Raw genomic sequence first — 19,475 nt, 5'->3', positions numbered from 1 at the left:
GATAAGAGAGTCTGTTAAATGACTCACTACTGTAGTATCTCTGGATAAGAGAGTCTGTTAAATGATTCACTAACTGTAGTGTCTCAGGATCAGAGAATCTGTTAAATGATTCACTAACTGTAGTATCTCTGGATAAGAGAGTCTGTTAAATGATCCACTAACTGTAGTGTATCTGGATCAGAGAGTCTGCTAAATGATTCACTAACTGTAGTGTCTCTGGATAAGAGAGTCTGTTAAATGATTCACTAACTGTAGTGTCTCTGGATCAGAGAGTCTGCTAAATGATTCACTAACTGTAGTGTCTCTGGATAAGAGAGTCTGTTAAATGATTCACTAACTGTAGTGTCTCAGGATCAGAGAGTCTGTTAAATGATTCACTAACTGTAGTATCTCTGGATAAGAGAGTCTGCTAAATGATTCACTAACTGTAGTGTCTCTGGATAAGAGAGTCTGCTAAATGATTCACTAACTGTAGTATCTCTGGATCAGAGAGTCTGCTAAATGACTCACTAACTGTAGTGTCTCTGGATAAGAGAGTCTGCTAAATGATTCACTAACTGTAGTATCTCTGGATCAGAGAGTCTGCTAAATGACTCACTAACTGTAGTGTCTCTGGATAAGAGAGTCTGCTAAATGATTCACTAACTGTAGTGTCTCTGGATAAGAGAGTCTGTTAAATGATTCACTAACTGTAGTATCTCTGGATCAGAGAGTCTGCTAAATGATTCACTAACTGTAGTGTCTCTGGATAAGAGAGTCTGCTAAATGATTCACTAACTGTAGTATCTCTGGATAAGAGAGTCTGTTAAATGACTCACTAACTGTAGGTTCTCTGGATCAGAGAGTCTGCTAAATGATTCACTAACTGTAGTATCTCTGGATAAGAGAGTCTGTTAAATGACTCACTACTGTAGTATCTCTGGATAAGAGAGTCTGCTAAATGATTCACTACTGTAGTGTCTCTGGATAAGAGAGTCTGCTAAATGATTCACTAACTGTAGTATCTCTGGATCAGAGAGTCTGCTAAATGATTCACTAACTGTAGTATCTCTGGATCAGAGAGTCTGTTAAATGACTCACTACTGTAGTATCTCTGGATAAGAGAGTCTGCTAAATGACTCACTACTGTAGTATCTCTGGATCAGAGAGTCTGTTAAATGACTCACTACTGTAGTATCTCTGGATAAGAGAGTCTGCTAAATGACTCACTACTGTAGTATCTCTGGATAAGAGAGTCTGTTAAATGACTCACTAACTGTAGTATCTCTGGATAAAAGAGTCTGCTAAATGATTCACTACTGTAGTATCTGGATAAGAGAGTCTGTTAAATGATTCACTAACTGTAGTGTCTCTGGATAAGAGAGTCTGTTAAATGATTCACTAACTGTAGTGTCTCTGGATCAGAGAGTCTGCTAAATGATTCACTAACTGTAGTGTCTCTGGATAAGAGAGTCTGTTAAATGATTCACTAACTGTAGTGTCTCAGGATCAGAGAGTCTGTTAAATGATTCACTAACTGTAGTGTCTCAGGATCAGAGAATCTGTTAAATGATTCACTAACTGTAGTATCTCTGGATAAGAGAGTCTGTTAAATGATCCACTAACTGTAGTGTATCTGGATCAGAGAGTCTGCTAAATGATTCACTAACTGTAGTGTCTCAGGATCAGAGAATCTGTTAAATGATTCACTAACTGTAGTATCTCTGGATAAGAGAGTCTGTTAAATGATCCACTAACTGTAGTGTATCTGGATCAGAGAGTCTGCTAAATGATTCACTAACTGTAGTGTCTCTGGATAAGAGAGTCTGTTAAATGATTCACTAACTGTAGTGTCTCTGGATCAGAGAGTCTGCTAAATGATTCACTAACTGTAGTGTCTCTGGATAAGAGAGTCTGTTAAATGATTCACTAACTGTAGTGTCTCAGGATCAGAGAGTCTGTTAAATGATTCACTAACTGTAGTATCTCTGGATAAGAGAGTCTGCTAAATGATTCACTAACTGTAGTGTCTCTGGATAAGAGAGTCTGCTAAATGATTCACTAACTGTAGTATCTCTGGATCAGAGAGTCTGCTAAATGACTCACTAACTGTAGTGTCTCTGGATAAGAGAGTCTGTTAAATGATTCACTAACTGTAGTTTCTCTGGATCAGAGAGTCTGCTAAATGATTCACTAACTGTAGTGTCTCTGGATAAGAGAGTCTGCTAAATGATTCACTAACTGTAGTATCTCTGGATAAGAGAGTCTGTTAAATGACTCACTAACTGTAGGTTCTCTGGATCAGAGAGTCTGCTAAATGATTCACTAACTGTAGTATCTCTGGATAAGAGAGTCTGTTAAATGACTCACTACTGTAGTATCTCTGGATAAGAGAGTCTGCTAAATGATTCACTACTGTAGTGTCTCTGGATAAGAGAGTCTGCTAAATGATTCACTAACTGTAGTATCTCTGGATCAGAGAGTCTGCCAAATGATTCACTAACTGTAGTATCTCTGGATCAGAGAGTCTGTTAAATGACTCACTACTGTAGTATCTCTGGATAAGAGAGTCTGCTAAATGACTCACTACTGTAGTATCTCTGGATCAGAGAGTCTGTTAAATGACTCACTAACTGTAGGTTCTCTGGATCAGAGAGTCTGCTAAATGATTCACTAACTGTAGTATCTCTGGATAAGAGAGTCTGTTAAATGACTCACTACTGTAGTATCTCTGGATAAGAGAGTCTGCTAAATGATTCACTACTGTAGTGTCTCTGGATAAGAGAGTCTGCTAAATGATTCACTAACTGTAGTATCTCTGGATCAGAGAGTCTGCTAAATGATTCACTAACTGTAGTATCTCTGGATCAGAGAGTCTGTTAAATGACTCACTACTGTAGTATCTCTGGATAAGAGAGTCTGCTAAATGACTCACTACTGTAGTGTCTCTGGATCAGAGAGTCTGTTAAATGACTCACTACTGTAGTGTCTCTGGATAAGAGAGTCTGTTAAATGACTCACTACTGTAGTGTCTCTGGATAAGAGAGTCTGTTAAATGACTCACTAACTGTAGTGTCTCTGGATAAGAGAGTCTGCTAAATGATTCACAACTGTAGTGTCTGGATAAGAGAGTCTGTTAAATGACTCACATGTATGTGTTCTCCTAACCCTCCTCCCTGTCTCTCCTGTAGTCTTCAGAGCTGGATGAAATCCTAGGTGAGCTTCAGTGTGTCCAGCCCGTCTCCCTCCCCTCCTCCCTGGACAAACACACCATCATCAACGACATACTGCACATCACCCAGGAAACCAGCCCTGGCAACCCCAACGCCATGGCAACACAGCAGCAGCAGAGGGGCATGCAGCGAGGCATGGGGCCAGGCAGTGAGTGTCTCTCTCTCACACACACACACACACACACATCAGAGACACACACACACATCTGACAGGAACATACACAGAAATACACACACAGTACACGTACATGCACCATCTCACACATACTAAAACCTGCCCTCATAAACAGCTGTTCAATGTATGTGACCAGTCAGTCCGTCAGCGTCTTGGTGTGTCAATCAGTAAATCATTATGCAGTGTAGACCATGTTACAGTGTAGATGTTACAGTGTAGATGTTACAGTGTAGACCATGTTACAGTGTAGACCATGTTACAGTGTAGACCATGTTACAGTGTAGATGTTACAGTGTAGATGTTACAGTGTAGATGTTACAGTGTAGACCATGTTACAGTGTAGATGTTAGTGTAGATGTTGCAGTGTAGATGTTGCAGTGTAGATGTTACAGTGTAGATGTTACAGTGTAGATGTTACAGTGTAGACCATGTTACAGTATAGACCATGTTACAGTATAGACCATGTTACAGTGTAGATGTTGCAGTGTAGATGTTGCAGTGTAGACCATGTTACAGTGTAGATGTTGCAGTGTAGACCGTGTTACAGTGTAGATGTTACAGTGTAGACCGTGTTACAGTGTAGATGTTACAGTGTAGACCACGTTACAGTGTAGATGTTGCAGTGTAGATGTTACAGTGTAGATGTTACAGTGTAGACCATGTTACAGTGTAGATGTTACAGTGTAGACCATGTTACAGTGTAGACCATGTTACAGTGTAGACCATGTTACAGTGTAGACCATGTTACAGTGTAGACCATGTTACAGTGTAGATGTTACAGTGTAGACCGTGTTACAGTGTAGATGTTACAGTGTAGACCGTGTTACAGTGTAGATGTTACAGTGTAGACCATGTTACAGTGTAGACCATGTTACAGTGTAGATGTTACAGTGTAGACCATGTTACAGTGTAGACCGTGTTACAGTGTAGACCGTGTTACAGTGTAGACCATGTTACAGTGTAGATGTTACAGTGTAGATGTTACAGTGTAGACCATGTTACAGTGTAGATGTTACAGTGTAGACCATGTTACAGTGTAGACCATGTTACAGTGTAGATGTTACAGTGTAGACCGTGTTACAGTGTAGACCATGTTACAGTGTAGATGTTACAGTGTAGATGTTAGTGTAGATGTTACAATGTAGACCATGTTACAGTGTAGACCATGTTACAGTGTAGATGTTACAGTGTAGATGTTACAGTGTAGACCATGTTACAGTGTAGACCATGTTACAGTGTAGATGTTACAGTGTAGATGTTACAATGTAGACCATGTTACAGTGTAGACCATGTTACAGTGTAGATGTTACAGTGTAGATGTTACAGTGTAGATGTTACAGTGTAGATGTTACAGTGTAGATGTTAGTGTAGATGTTACAGTGTAGACCATGTTACAGTGTAGACCGTGTTACAGTGTAGTGGATTAGCATGTCTGATTTATCTCAAATTTGTCACTACATCGCTCTTTCTCTATAGACTACGGAGGTCCTGGGGTCCAGGGTCCAGGTAGGGGTTTGCCTTTGAGGAGTGTATCCCTGGATATGAACATGTCAGGGGGCCGGCCCCCCCAGGGCCAGTATCCCCCCATGAGGACCCCCAGCCCCTACACACTACAGCAGCAGCAAGGCATCTTGGGAAACCACGCCGCCATGATGTCCAACCAGGCCAACCTCGCAGGTGGGTGGAGCCCTCAGAGCGAAGACTTACACTTTTTTTTTATTTGTCTATTTTCTTGATCTACAAATACTCAAGCTATCAACAAACATTTACATTTTAGTAATTTAGCAGATGTTCTTGACCTTTTCATGAAGTCAGCACTCAGAGAAACATGTGGAACGGAATACACTCTCTGTGGGGGCCGATGACACGTCATAGTGAGTCACTTCCTGTTTCCGTGCAGGAAGTTGAGGGAGTCGGAGTCACCCACACAGACACACACACACTGCCAGCTCCTCTTCTCTCACTTTCATTTTGACTCGCAGACGGGCCTCAGTGCTCTGACTCGCAGACGGGCCACAGCGCTCTGACTCGCAGACGGGCCCACAGCGCTCTGACTCGCAGACGGGCCCACAGCGCTCTGACTCGCAGACGGGCCCACAGCGCTCTGACTCGCAGACGGGCCCACAGCGCTCTGACTCGCAGACGGGCCCACAGCGCTCTGACTCGCAGACGGGCCCACAGCGCTCTGACTCGCAGACGGGCCCACAGCGCTCTGACTCGCAGACGGGCCCACAGCGCTCTGACTCGCAGACGGGCCCACAGCTCTCTGACTCGCAGACGGGCCACAGCGAAGCTCACTCTGAAAACAACCTCTAGCCCCTGAACTGTGGTAGTTTGCAAATGGGGGAAGTGTAAACAAAAGGATGATGACTTCTGTCCTTATAGATGGGAGGTATATTTTTGCCCCCCACTTTTTCCCTCTTGACTCCTCACACATTCACTCACTCACGTGATCTCTCTCTCCCTCCCTCCGTCTACCTCTCCCCCCCTCCCTCCGTCTACCTCTCCCCCCCTCCCTCCAGGTCTAGTGGGTGGTCCTCGGCAGGGCATGCAGCACCAGCAGGAGGGGAGTTGGGGTCCTGGGGGCCCGGGTCAGAGTGGTTCAGTCTCGGTCCCTCCTCCTGGTGCCCCAGGTCAACAGGGGACGATGCACAGCCGTATGGGGCCCAACCCTGGAGGCCCCGGGGGCCTCATGAGACCCAACAGTCTACCAGGACCTGCACCCAGGCAGATCCTGCAGTCGCAGATGATGGCCAACGGTGAGACTGTATATCTATAATTTCTAGTTCTATGCCAGGGCTGCTATAGAAATATATATTTGTAATGGTCTATCCACTTCACAGATCAGTGGTTCTTAACATTGGGCTTGGGGACCCACCAATTGATGTAACATATGTCAATGGAAACCAATTTATTGAAATTCATTTTCAGCATGTAGAAGTCCGCAAATAGTTTTGGAGTCAATGCTGTAAGGGGACACATCTGACACCTGCTGGCCAGTCAGAGGAACAACACACTGATACACTGTCTAATGCCAATTGTCATATTTTTTGTATTTAACCTTTATTTAACTAGGCAAGTCAGTTAAGAACAAATTCTTATTTACAATGACGGCCTAGGAACAGCCTTGTTCAGGGGCAGAATGACAGATTTTTACCTTGTCAGCTCGGGTATTTGATCTTGCAACCTTTCGGTTACTAGTCCACCGCTCTAACCACTAGGCTACCTACCCATCTCGAGCAGCTCAGTCTGGTTTGGGCATGGGGTTAATAAGGTTTTATATATACATTTTAATGTCTCTCTCTAATAAAGTTATATTCATTTGAACATTTCTCTCTAAAGAGATGAGCATAGGTTTAATAAAGTTGTATCCATTTGAATCTTTCTCTCTAAAGAGATGGACATGGGGGTTAATAAAATTATATTCATTTGAATCTCTGTCCATAAAGAGATGGGCATGGGGGTTAATAAAGTTATATTCATTTGAATCTCTGTCCATGAAGAGATGGGCATGGGGTTTAATAAAGTTATATTCATTTGAATCTCTGTCCATAAAGAGATGGGCATGGGGTTTAATAATGTTACACAACATGGCCAAAGGTATGTGGACACCTGCTTGTCCAACATCTCATTCCAGAATAATGGGCATTAATATGGAGTTGGTTCCCCCTTTGCTGCTATAACAGCCTCCACTCTTCTGGGAAGGCTTTCCACTAGATGTTGGAACATTGCTGCTATAACAGCCTCCACTCTTCTGGGAAGGCTTTCCACTAGATGTTGGAACATTGCTGCTATAACAGCCTCCACTCTTCGGAAGCTTTCTTTGTATAACAGCCTCCACTCTTCTGGGAAGGCTTTCCACTAGATGTTGGGACATTGCTGCTATAACAGCCTCCACTCTTCTGGGAAGGCTTTCCACTAGATGTTGGTACATTGCTGCAGGGGGACTTGGTTCCATTCAGCCACAAGAGCATTAGTGAGGTTGGGAACTGATGTTGGGCGATTCGGCCTGGCTCTCAGTCGGCGTTACAGTTCATCCCAAAGGTGTTCGATGGGGTTGAGGGCTCTGTGCTGGCCAGTCAAGTTCTTCCACACCGATCTCGACAAACCATTTCTGTATGGACCTCGCTTTGTGCACGGGGGCATTGTCATGCTGAAACAGGAAAGGGTCTTCCCCAAACTGTTGCCACAAAGTTGGAAGCACAGAAAGGTCTAGAATGTCATTGTATGTTGTAGCATTAAGATTTCCCTTCACTGGAACTAAAGGGCCTGAACCATGAAAAACAGCCCCAGACCATTATTCCTCCTCCACCAAACTTTACAGTTGGCACTATGCATTGGGGCAGGTAGCGTTCTCCAAACCCAGATTCTACCGTCGGACTGCCAGATGGTGAACCTTGATTCATCACTCCAGAGAACGCGTTTCTAGCAGGGCAGAAATGTGATGAACTGACTAGTTGGAAAGGTGGCATCCTATGATGGTGCCACGTTGAAAGTCACTGAGCTCTTCAATAAGGCCGTTCTAATTCTACTGCCAGTGTTTGTCTGTGGAGATTGCATGTCCGTGTGCTCGATTTTATACACCTGTCAGCAACGGTGTGGCTGAAATAGCCAAATCCACTCATTTGAAGGGGTGTCCACATACTTTTGGCCATGTAGTGTATATTAATTTGAATCTAACAGAAATGGACATGTGGGTTAATAAAGTTATATTAATTTGAATCTCTCTCTATATATAGATAGCCATGGGGTTAATAAAGTTATATTAATTTGAATCTCTCTCTATATATAGATAGCCATGGGGTTAATAAAGTTATATTATTTGAATCTCTCTCTATATATAGATAGCCATGGGGTTAATAAAGTTATATTAATTTGAATCTCTCTCTATATATAGATAGCCATGTGGGTTAATAAAGTTATATTAATTTGAATCTTTATATCTACAGTGGGGAGAACAAGTATTTGATACACTTCCTACTTACAAAGCATGTAGAGCGTCTGTAATTTTTATCATAGGTACACTTCAACTGTGAGAGACGGAATCTAAAACAAAAATCCAGGAAATCACATTGTATGATTTTTAAGTAATTAATTTGCATTTTATTGCATGACACAAGTATTTGATACATCAGAAAAGCAGAACTTAATATTTGGTACAGAAACCTTTGTTTGCAATTACAGAGATCATACGTTTCCTGTAGTTCTTGACCAGGTTTGCACACACTGCAGCAGGGATTTTGGCCCACTCCTCCATACAGACCTTCTCCAGATCCTTCAGGTTTCGGGGCTGTCGCTGGGCAATACGGACTTTCAGCTCCCTCCAAAGATTTTCTATTGGGTTCAGGTCTGGAGACTGGCTAGGCCACTCCAGGACCTTGAGATGCTTCTTACGGAGCCACTCCTTAGTTGCCCTGGCTGTGTGTTTCGGGTCGTTGTCATGCTGGAAGACCCAGCCACGACCCATCTTCAATGCTCTTACTGAGGGAAGGAGGTTGTTGGCCAAGATCTCGCGATACATGGCCCCATCCATCCTCCCCTCAATACGGTGCAGTCGTCCTGTCCCCTTTGCAGAAAAGCATCCCCAAAGAATGATGTTTCCACCTCCATGCTTCACGGTTGGGATGGTGTTCTTGGGGTTGTACTCATCCTTCTTCTTCCTCCAAACACGGCGAGTGGAGTTTAGACCAAAAAGCTCTATTTTTGTCTCATCAGACCACATGACCTTATCCCATTCCTCCTCTGGATCATCCAGATGGTCATTGGCAAACTTCAGACGGGCCTGGACATGCGCTGGCTTGAGCAGGGGGACCTTGCGTGCGCTGCAGGATTTTAATCCATGACGGCGTAGTGTATTACTAATGGTTTTCTTTGAGACTGTGGTCCCAGCTCTCTTCAGGTCATTGACCAGGTCCTGCCGTGTAGTTCTGGGCTGATCCCTCACCTTCCTCATGATCATTGATGCCCCACGAGGTGAGATCTTGCATGGAGCCCCAGACCGAGGGTGATTGACCGTCATCTTGAACTTCTTCCATTTTCTAATTATTGCGCCAACAGTTGATGCCTTCTCACCAAGCTGCTTGCCTATTGTCCTGTAGCCCATCCCAGCCTTGTGCAGGTCTACAATTTTATCCCTGATGTCCTTACACAGCTCTCTGGTCTTGGCCATTGTGGAGAGGTTGGAGTCTGTTTGATTGAGTGTGTGGACAGGTGTCTTTTATACAGGTAACGAGTTCAAACAGGTGCAGTTAATACAGGTAATGAGTGGAGAACAGGAGGGCTTCTTAAAGAAAAACGAACAGGTCTGTGAGAGCCGGAATTCTTACTGGTTGGTAGGTGATCAAATACTTAAAATTACAGACCTCTACATGCTTTGTAAGTAGGAAAACCTGCAAAATCGGCAGTGTATCAAATACTTGTTCTCCCCACTGTAGATAGCCATGGGGTTAATAAAGTTATATTATTTGAATCTCTCTCTCTATATAGATTGGCATGGGGTTAATAAAGTTAGATTATTTTAATCTCTATATATAGATGGGCATGGGGTTAATAAAGTTATATTATTTGAATCTCTATATATAGATGGGCACGAGGTTAATAAAGTTATATTATTTGAATCATGGGGTTAATAAAGTTATATTATTTGAATCTCTCTCTCTTTAAAGAGATGGGCATGCGGGCCCACCAGTTCTCCCAGCAACAGGCTCCACCCAATCAGACGGCTCCATGGCCAGACAGCATGATACCTATTGAGGCCTTCAACCAGAACAGGTAACCAGTCCTCCATCCTCCTCTACTGGACACTACTACAGCTACTTTACACTGACCGCTGTCCTACAATCACTACTACAGCTACTTTACACTGACCGCTGTCCTACAATCACTACTACAGCTACTTTACACTGACCGCTGTCCTACAATCACTACTACAGCTACTTTACACTGACCGCTGTCCTACAATCACTACTACAGCTACTTTACACTGACCGCTGTCCTACAATCACTACTACAGCTACTTTACACTGACCGCTGTCCTACAATCACTACTACAGCTACTTTACACTGACCGCTGTCCTACAATCACTACTACAGCTACTTTACACTGGCCGCTGTCCTACAATCACTACTACAGCTACTTTACACTGACCGCTGTCCTACAATCACTACTACAGCTACTTTACACTGACCGCTGTCCTACAATCACTACTACAGCTACTTTACACTGACCGCTGTCCTACAATCACTACTACAGCTACTTTACACTGGCCGCTGTCCTACAATCACTACTACAGCTACTTTACACTGGCCGCTGTCCTACAATCACTACTACAGCTACTTTACACTGGCCGCTGTCCTACAATCACTACTACAGCTACTTTACACTGGCCGCTGTCCTACAATCACTACTACAGCTACTTTACACTGGCCGCTGTCCTACAATCACTACTACAGCTACTTTACACTGGCCGCTGTCCTACAATCACTACTACAGCTACTTTACACTGGCCGCTGTCCTACAATCACTACTACAGCTACTTTACACTGACCGCTGTCCTACAATCACTACTACAGCTACTTTACACTGACCGCTGTCCTACAATCACTACTACAGCTACTTTACACTGGCCGCTGTCCTACAATCACTACTACAGCTACTTTACACTGACCGCTGTCCTACAATCACTACTACAGCTACTTTACACTGACCGCTGTCCTACAATCACTACTACAGCTACTTTACACTGGCCGCTGTCCTACAATCACTACTACAGCTACTTTACACTGACCGCTGTCCTACAATCACTACTACAGCTACTTTACACTGGCCGCTGTCCTACAATCACTACTACAGCTACTTTACACTGGCCGCTGTCCTACAATCACTACTACAGCTACTTTACACTGGCCGCTGTCCTACAATCACTACTACAGCTACTTTACACTGGCCGCTGTCCTACAATCACTACTACAGCTACTTTACACTGGCCGCTGTCCTACAATCACTACTACAGCTACTTTACACTGACCGCTGTCCTACAGTAACTACTACAGCTACTTTACACTGACCGCTGTCCTACAATCACTACTACAGCTACTTTACACTGGCCGCTGTCCTACAATCACTACTACAGCTACTTTACACTGACCGCTGTCCTACAATCACTACTACAGCTACTTTACACTGGCCGCTGTCCTACAATCACTACTACAGCTACTTTACACTGGCCGCTGTCCTACAATCACTACTACAGCTACTTTACACTGGCCGCTGTCCTACAATCACTACTACAGCTACTTTACCAGAACCTGCCACACATCCAACTTTACCAGAACCTGTCACACATCCAACTTTACCAGAACCTGTCATCACATCCAACTTTACCAGAACCTGTCATCACATCCAACTTTACCAGAACCTGCCACACATCCAACTTTACCAGAACCTGTCATCACATCCAACTTTACCAGAACCTGTCATCACATCCAACTTTACCAGAACCTGCCACACATCCAACTTTACCAGAACCTGTCATCACATCCAACTTTACCAGAACCTGTCATCACATCCAACTTTACCAGAACCTGTCACACATCCAACTTTACCAGAACCTGTCATCACATCCAACTTTACCAGAACCTGCCACACATCCAACTTTACCAGAACCTGCCACCACATCCAACTTTACCAGAACCTGCCACACATCCAACTTTACCAGAACCTGTCATCACATCCAACTTTACCAGAACCTGTCATCACATCCAACTTTACCAGAACCTGTCATCACATCCTCACTTTACCAGAACCTGTCATCACATCCAACTTTACCAGAACCTGTCACACATCCAACTCCAGAACTGTTGTCTGTCGGCGCTGGAGCGACTCTTATAGTTCAGACCAACCACTTTAAAACGGTTTAGATCAGTCAACAACAGCACAGAGAAGTGGTTCAAATAACTTATGGTCATTTAACCTTCCCCCCCTCCCCCATTCACTCCCCCCCCCCTCCCCTCCCTTTCTTTCCATCCCCCTCCCCTTTTCTCCCCCTCCGTTCTCCTCCCTCCCTCCCCCTCCGTTCTCCTCCCTCCCTCCCCCTCTGTTCTCCTCCCACCTTCCCCTCTCCCTCCCTCCCCTTCTCTCCCTCTCCAGGTCTGTGTATGCCCCCCCCCAGCAGCAGCAGGAGGAGGAGGTGTTGTGTGGGGGTCCGGGGCCCGGTGGCCAGGGGACTGGGGGTCCTGGTGATGGGGGTTCTAGTGATGAGGGGGCTCTCATGTCCCAGCTCTACACAGTGCTGAAGGACTTTGATGGCCTGGAGGAGATAGACAGAGCCCTGGGGATACCTACTCTGATGGGACAGGTACGATTCAGCAATCACTGTAGTTTCTTTCCCATCTATTAATATCCCTCTATCCCTCTTTCTTACCTACTCTGTGACAGATCAGTCCATTCCTCCATCTCTGATCCCTCTCTTCTATCTCTCTTCTCTTCTTCTCTCTGGGGACACTCGCCTGTCACTAGAGTTGTCCTTCTTGTCGTCATCTAGGCCTATACAGTCTATTTCTCTTCCTCTGTCTCTGTCTCTCCTCTGCTCCCATAGGAGGAGCGTGAATTTAAAGTTTGGGGAAGTTCTTTTTTTCATCAGCCCCGGCAAGAGACGCATTCGGAGCTCAGCCCCGGGCTGGAAGATCGGGCCTTTTTATTAAACAACAATTCATGCAATTCTACAACACAACATGAATGGAGACAGACTAGCACAATCTTTTAATGCAATACCACAAAAATGACCGAGTACTCTGCAGGCAAAAACCCCCCCCCAACCTGGTCTTAAATCTAACCGTATGATATAATCTCAGCCTGCGAAAAGGAGACGCTGTACAAGATGACATTCATCTAACCTGAAGCAGGAAGTTGTGACATTCATCTAACCTGAAGCAGGAAGTTGTGACATTCATCTAACCTGAAGCAGGAAGTTGTGACATTCATCTAACCTGAAGCAGGAAGTTATGTGACATTCATCTAACCTGAAGCAGGAAGTTATGTGACATTCATCTAACCTGAAGCAGGAAGTTATGTGACATTCATCTAACCTGAAGCAGGAAGTTATGTGACATTCATCTAACCTGAAGGAGGAAGTTATGTGACATTCATCTAACCTGAAGGAGGAATTTATGTGACATTCATCTAACCTGAAGCAGGAAGTTATGTGACATTCATCTAACCTGAAGCAGGAAGTTATGTGACATTCATCTAACCTGAAGCAGGAAGTTATGTGACATTCATCTAACCTGAAGGAGGAAGTTATGTGACATTCATCTAACCTGAAGGAGGAATTTATGTGACATTCATCTAACCTGAAGCAGGAAGTTATGTGACATTCATCTAACCTGAAGCAGGAAGTTATGTGACATTCATCTAACCTGAAGCAGGAAGTTATGTGACATTCATCTAACCTGAAGCAGGAAGTTATGTGACATTCATCTAACCTGAAGCAGGAAGTTATGTGACATTCATCTAACCTGAAGCAGGAAGTTATGTGACATTCATCTAACCTGAAGCAGGAAGTTGTGACATTCATCTAACCTGAAGGAGGAAGTTATGTGACATCCATCTAACCTGAAGCAGGAAGTTATGTGACATCCATCTAACCTGAAGCAGGAAGTTATGTGACATTCATCTAACCTGAAGCTGGAAGTTGTGACATTCATCTAACCTGAAGGAGGAAGTTATGTGACATTCATCTAACCTGAAGCAGGAAGTTGTGACATTCATCTAACCTGAAGCAGGAAGTTATGTGACATCCATCTAACCTGAAGGAGGAAGTTATGTGACATCCATCTAACCTGAAGGAGGAAGTTATGTGACATTCATCTAACCTGAAGCAGGAAGTTATGTGACATTCATCTAACCTGAAGCAGGAAGTTATGTGACATTCATCTAACCTGAAGCAGGAAGTTATGTGACATTCATCTAACCTGAAGCAGGAAGTTATGTGACATTCATCTAACCTGAAGCAGGAAGTTATGTGACATTCATCTCACCTGAAGCAGGAAGTTATGTGACATTCATCTAACCTGAAGCAGGAAGTTATGTGACATCCATCTAACCTGAAGGAGGAAGTTATGTGACATCCATCTAACGTGAAGCAGGAAGTTATTGTCCTAAGCCAATGATAAAGACTGAATGTACACACACACCAGGACTATGGGCCAATAAGACAGGCTGTAGGGCTACTGTCTCCATTTGGGACAGATCTGTTTTTGTTCTTTTGTGTTTTCCCCGCTATGCATTTTGCAATATTTTCGATAGGTCTGGGGCTATTTTAGATGTGTTTTCACTGACAGACTCAACAGTTAGCTATTTGATAGGCTATTTGCCACGTGCGCTGACAAAATAACTTTTGTACTTTGTGATTTAAAACGATTCACAGCTAAATCATTCTCTCTCGTGTAGTATTTTGAAATATGTTATTCCACTTTGTACAGACAGGAATAATGATATAATAAAACCTTTTATTTAACTAGACAAGTCAGTTAAGAACAAATTCTTATTTCCATAATGACGGCCTAGGAACAGTGGGTTAACTTTGGGAGGACCATTGGTACTTTAATGGGTTACAGAGTTAATGTTTAAGTTAATTCATTGAGCTTTATCTAAAGATATTTTCTTTACAGTTATTTACATATGTAATTGTATTAGAATTTGTGTGTTGGGAGATTGAGAGAACTACATACATATTTTGTTATATTGGTTAGTATTGAATTACGCCTTTGACTGCAAGTTCCAGAATGCCTTGCGACAGGAAGTAGAGAGAGAGCACGCCAATCACAAGTGACAAGTGATTATCCGGACTTTTCCCTAGCAACCAACTTTTATTGTTTTGTAGAATCTAAAGTTGTTAAATGTAACGTGAACAAGTATTATTACTAAAATAAACTTTCATTACAAACCCGACGTCCCGAGTCATTACTTTTGAAGTTAGTTATTCTGTACTAGTCCATCAGTATCACCTCTCTGCATCTAGCTGATCTAGAGTGTAATCATTAGTCCAACAGTATCACCTCTCTGCATCTAGCTGATATAGGGTGTAATCATTAGTCCAACAGTATCACCTCTCTGCATCTAGCTGATATAGGGTGTAATCATTAGTCCAACACTATCACCTCTCTGCATCTAGCTGATCTAGGATGTAATCATTAGTCCAACAGTATCACCTCTCTGCATCTAGCTGATCTAGGGTGTAATCATTAGTCCAACAGTATCACCTCTCTGCATCTAGCTGATCTAGGGTGTAATCATTAGTCCAACAGTATCACCTCTCTGCATCTAGCTGATATAGAGTGTAATCATTAGTCCAACAGTATCACCTCTCTGCATCTAGCTGATATAGGGTGTAATCATTAGTCCAACAGTATCACCTCTCTGCATCTAGCTGATATAGGGTGTAATCATTAGTCCAACAGTATCACCTCTCTGCATCTAGCTGATCTAGGATGTAATCATTAGTCCAACAGTATCACCTCTCTGCATCTAGCTGATCTAGGGTGTAATCATTAGTCCAACAGTATCACCTCTCTGCATCTAGCTGATCTAGGGTGTAATCATTAGTCCAACAGTATCACCTCTCTGCATCTAGCTGATATAGAGTGTAATCATTAGTCCAACAGTATCACCTCTCTGCATCTAGCTGATATAGGGTGTAATCATTAGTCCAACTGTATCACCTCTCTGCATCTAGCTGATCTAGGGTGTAATCATTAGTCCAACAGTATCACCTCTCTGCATCTAGCTGATATAGAGTGTAATCATTAGTCCAACAGTATCACCTCTCTGCATCTAGCTGATCTAGGGTGTAATCATTAGTCCAACAGTATCACCTCTCTGCATCTAGCTGATCTAGGGTGTAATCATTAGTCCAACAGTATCACCTCTCTGCATCTAGCTGATATAGAGTGTAATCATTAGTCCAACAGTATCATCTCTCTGCATCTAGCTGATCTAGGGTGTAATCATTAGTCCAACAGTATCACCTCTCTGCATCTAGCTGATATAGAGTGTAATCATTAGTCCAACAGTATCACCTCTCTGCATCTAGCTGATATAGAGTGTAATCATTAGTCCAACAGTATCACCTCTCTGCATCTAGCTGATATAGAGTGTAATCATTAGTCCATCAGTATCACCTCTCTGCATCTAGCTGATATAGAGTGTAATCATTAGTCCAACAGTATCACCTCTCTGCATCTAGCTGATATAGAGTGTAATCATTAGTCCAACAGTTGCAAACGAGAGTTTCTATTGGATAAATTCAGGTATGTTTATCCCCGTTTTGTTCCGTTTAAGATAGAAAAAATAGGCGGAATGAATACACCCCTGGTCACGCGTAAACACAACTCATATTCACAGCAGCCACGTTGTATTCCTTCTCGGATATATGCGCTCTCCTCCTCTCACCTTTTCCCTTCTCTTGTGGACTTCAATGAACAACCCACCAGCTGTACAGTTGAAGTCGGAAGTTTACGTACATCTTAGCATACATACATTTAAACTCAGTTTTTCACAATTCCTGACATTTAATCCTAGTAAATATTCTCTGTTTTAGGTCAGTTAGGATCACCACTTTATTTTAAGAATGTGAAATGTCAGAATAATAGTAGAGAGTGATTTTATTTCAGCTTTTATTTCTTTCATCACATTCCCAGTGGGTCAGAAGTTTACTTACACGCAATTAGTATTTGGTAGCATTGCCTTTAAATTGTTTAACTTGGGTCAAACATTTCGGGTAGCCTTCCACAAGCTTCCCACAATATGTTGGGTGAATTTTGGCCCATTCCTCCTGACAGAGCTGGTGTAACTAAGTCAGGTTTGTAGGCCTCCTTGCTCGCACACGCTTTTTCAGTTCTGCCCACACATTTTCTATAGGATTGAGGTCAGGGCTTTGTGATGGCCACTCCAGTACCTTGACTTTGTTGTCCTTAAGCCATTTTGCCACAACTTTGGAAGTATGCTTGGGGTCATTGTCCATTTGGAAGACCCATTTGCGACCAAGCTTTAACTTCCTAACTGATGTCTTGAGATGTTGCTTCAATATATCCACATAATTTTCCTATCTCATGATGCCATCTATTTTGTGAAGTGCACCAGCCCCTCCTGCAGCAAAGCACCCCCACAACATGATGCTGCCACCCCCGTGCTTCACGGTTGGGATGGTGTTCTTCGGCTTGCAAGCCTCCCCCTTTTTCCTCCAAACATAACGATGGTCATTATGGCCAAACAGTTCTGTTTTTGTTTCATCAGACCAGAGGACATTTCACCAAAAAGTACAATCTTTGTCCCCATGTGCAGTTGCAAACCATAGTCTGGCTTTTTTATGGGGGTTTTGGAACGGTGGCTTCTTCTTTGCGGAGAGGCCGTTCAGGTTATGTTGATATAGGACTCGTTTTACTGTGGATATAGATACTTTTGTACCCGTTTCCTCTAGCATCTTCACAAGGTCCTTAGCTGTTGTTCTGGGATTGATTTGCACTTTTCTTTCCAAAGTACGTTCATCTCTAGGAGACAGAACGCGTCTCCTTCCTGAGCGGTATGACGGCTGCATGGTCCCATGGTGTTTATACTTGCATACTATTGTTTGTAGTGATGAACGTGGTACCTTCAGGCGTTTGGAAATTGCTCCCAAGGATGAATCAGACTTGTGGAGGTCAACAATTTTTTTTCTGAGGTCTTGTCTGATTTCTTTTGATTTTCCCATGATGACAAGCAAAGAGGCACTGACTTTGAAGGTAGGCCTTGAAATACATCCACAGGTACACCTCCAATTGACTCAAATAGCCTATCAGAAGCTTCTAAAGCCATGACATAATTTTCTGGAATTTTCCAAGCTGTTTAAAGGCACAGTCAACTTAGTGTATGTAAACTTCTGACCCACTGGAATTGTGATACAGTGAATTATAAACAAAATAGTCTGTCTGTAAACAATTGTTGGAAAAATGAATTGTGTCATGTACGAAGTAGATGTCCTAACTGACTTGCCAAAACTATAGTTTGTTAACAAGAAATTTGTGGAGTGGTTGAAAAACGAGTTTTAATGACTAAGTGTATGTAAACTTCCGACTTCAACTGTACAGTGACCAGGTGAAGAAGAAACAAACTTTCCAAACCATATCATAACCGCTACACACAGCCCACATCGCTGTCACCATATCAGCTGAAGTAACGTCCTATTCAACATAGCTAATAGAACTAACGCGTTAATAAACCCGCTACACACAGCCCACATCGCTGTCACCATATCAGCTAAAGTAACGTCCTATTCAACATAGCTAATAGAACTAACGCGTTAATAAACCCGCTACACACAGCCCACATCGCTGTCACCATATCAGCTGAAGTAACGTCCTATTCAACATAGCTAATAGAACTAACGCGTTAATAAACCCGCTACACACAGCCCACATCGCTGTCACCATATCAGCTGAAGTAACGTCCTATTCAACATAGCTAATAGAACTAACGCGTTAGTAAACCCGCTACACACAGCCCACATCGCTGTCACCATATCAGCTGAAGTAACGTCCTATTCAACATAGCTAATAGAACTAACGCGTTAATAAACCCGCTACACACAGCCCACATCGCTGTCACCATATCAGCTGAAGTAACGTCCTATTCAACATAGCTAATAGAACTAACGCGTTAGTAAACCCGCTACACACAGCCCACATCGCTGTCACCATATCAGCTGAAGTAACGTCCTATTCAACATAGCTAATAGAACTAACGCGTTAATAAACCCGCTACACACAGCCCACATCGCTGTCACCATATCAGCTGAAGTAACGTCCTATTCAACATAGCTAATAGAACTAACGCGTTAGTAAACCCGCTACACACAGCCCACATCGCTGTCACCATATCAGCTGAAGTAACGTCCTATTCAACATAGCTAATAGAACTAACGCGTTAATAAACCCGCTACACACAGCCCACATCGTTGTCACCATATCAGCTGAAGTAACGTCCTATTCAACATAGCTAATAGAACTAACGCGTTAATAAACCCGCTACACACAGCCCACATCGCTGTCACCAT

General features: G+C 43.2%; 1 protein-coding gene across 3 annotated transcripts in view; it reads left to right on the top strand.

Moving 5' to 3' along the window:
* LOC106579720 (nuclear receptor coactivator 2) overlaps positions 1-19,475 on the top strand; it is a 226,057-nt gene that overhangs the window by 167,556 nt on the left and 39,026 nt on the right. For 2 of the 3 annotated variants that reach the window (XM_045702808.1, XM_045702809.1), the window contains exons 11-15: positions 3,171-3,360; positions 4,864-5,064; positions 5,910-6,146; positions 10,053-10,158; positions 12,536-12,743. In XM_045702808.1, coding sequence (XP_045558764.1) covers positions 3,171-3,360; positions 4,864-5,064; positions 5,910-6,146; positions 10,053-10,158; positions 12,536-12,743 — 942 coding nt within the window. Of the gene's footprint in view, positions 1-3,170; positions 3,361-4,863; positions 5,065-5,909; positions 6,147-10,052; positions 10,159-12,535; positions 12,744-12,983; positions 15,333-19,475 lie in introns of those variants that run through there. The other variant, XM_045702810.1, reaches the window with a different exon arrangement.

Source organism: Salmo salar, chromosome ssa19 (assembly GCF_905237065.1).
Source record: "Salmo salar chromosome ssa19, Ssal_v3.1, whole genome shotgun sequence".
NCBI lineage: Eukaryota > Metazoa > Chordata > Actinopteri > Salmoniformes > Salmonidae > Salmo > Salmo salar.
Note: the sequence above shows the minus strand (reverse complement) of the source record. Positions and strands in the feature narration are given on the sequence as shown.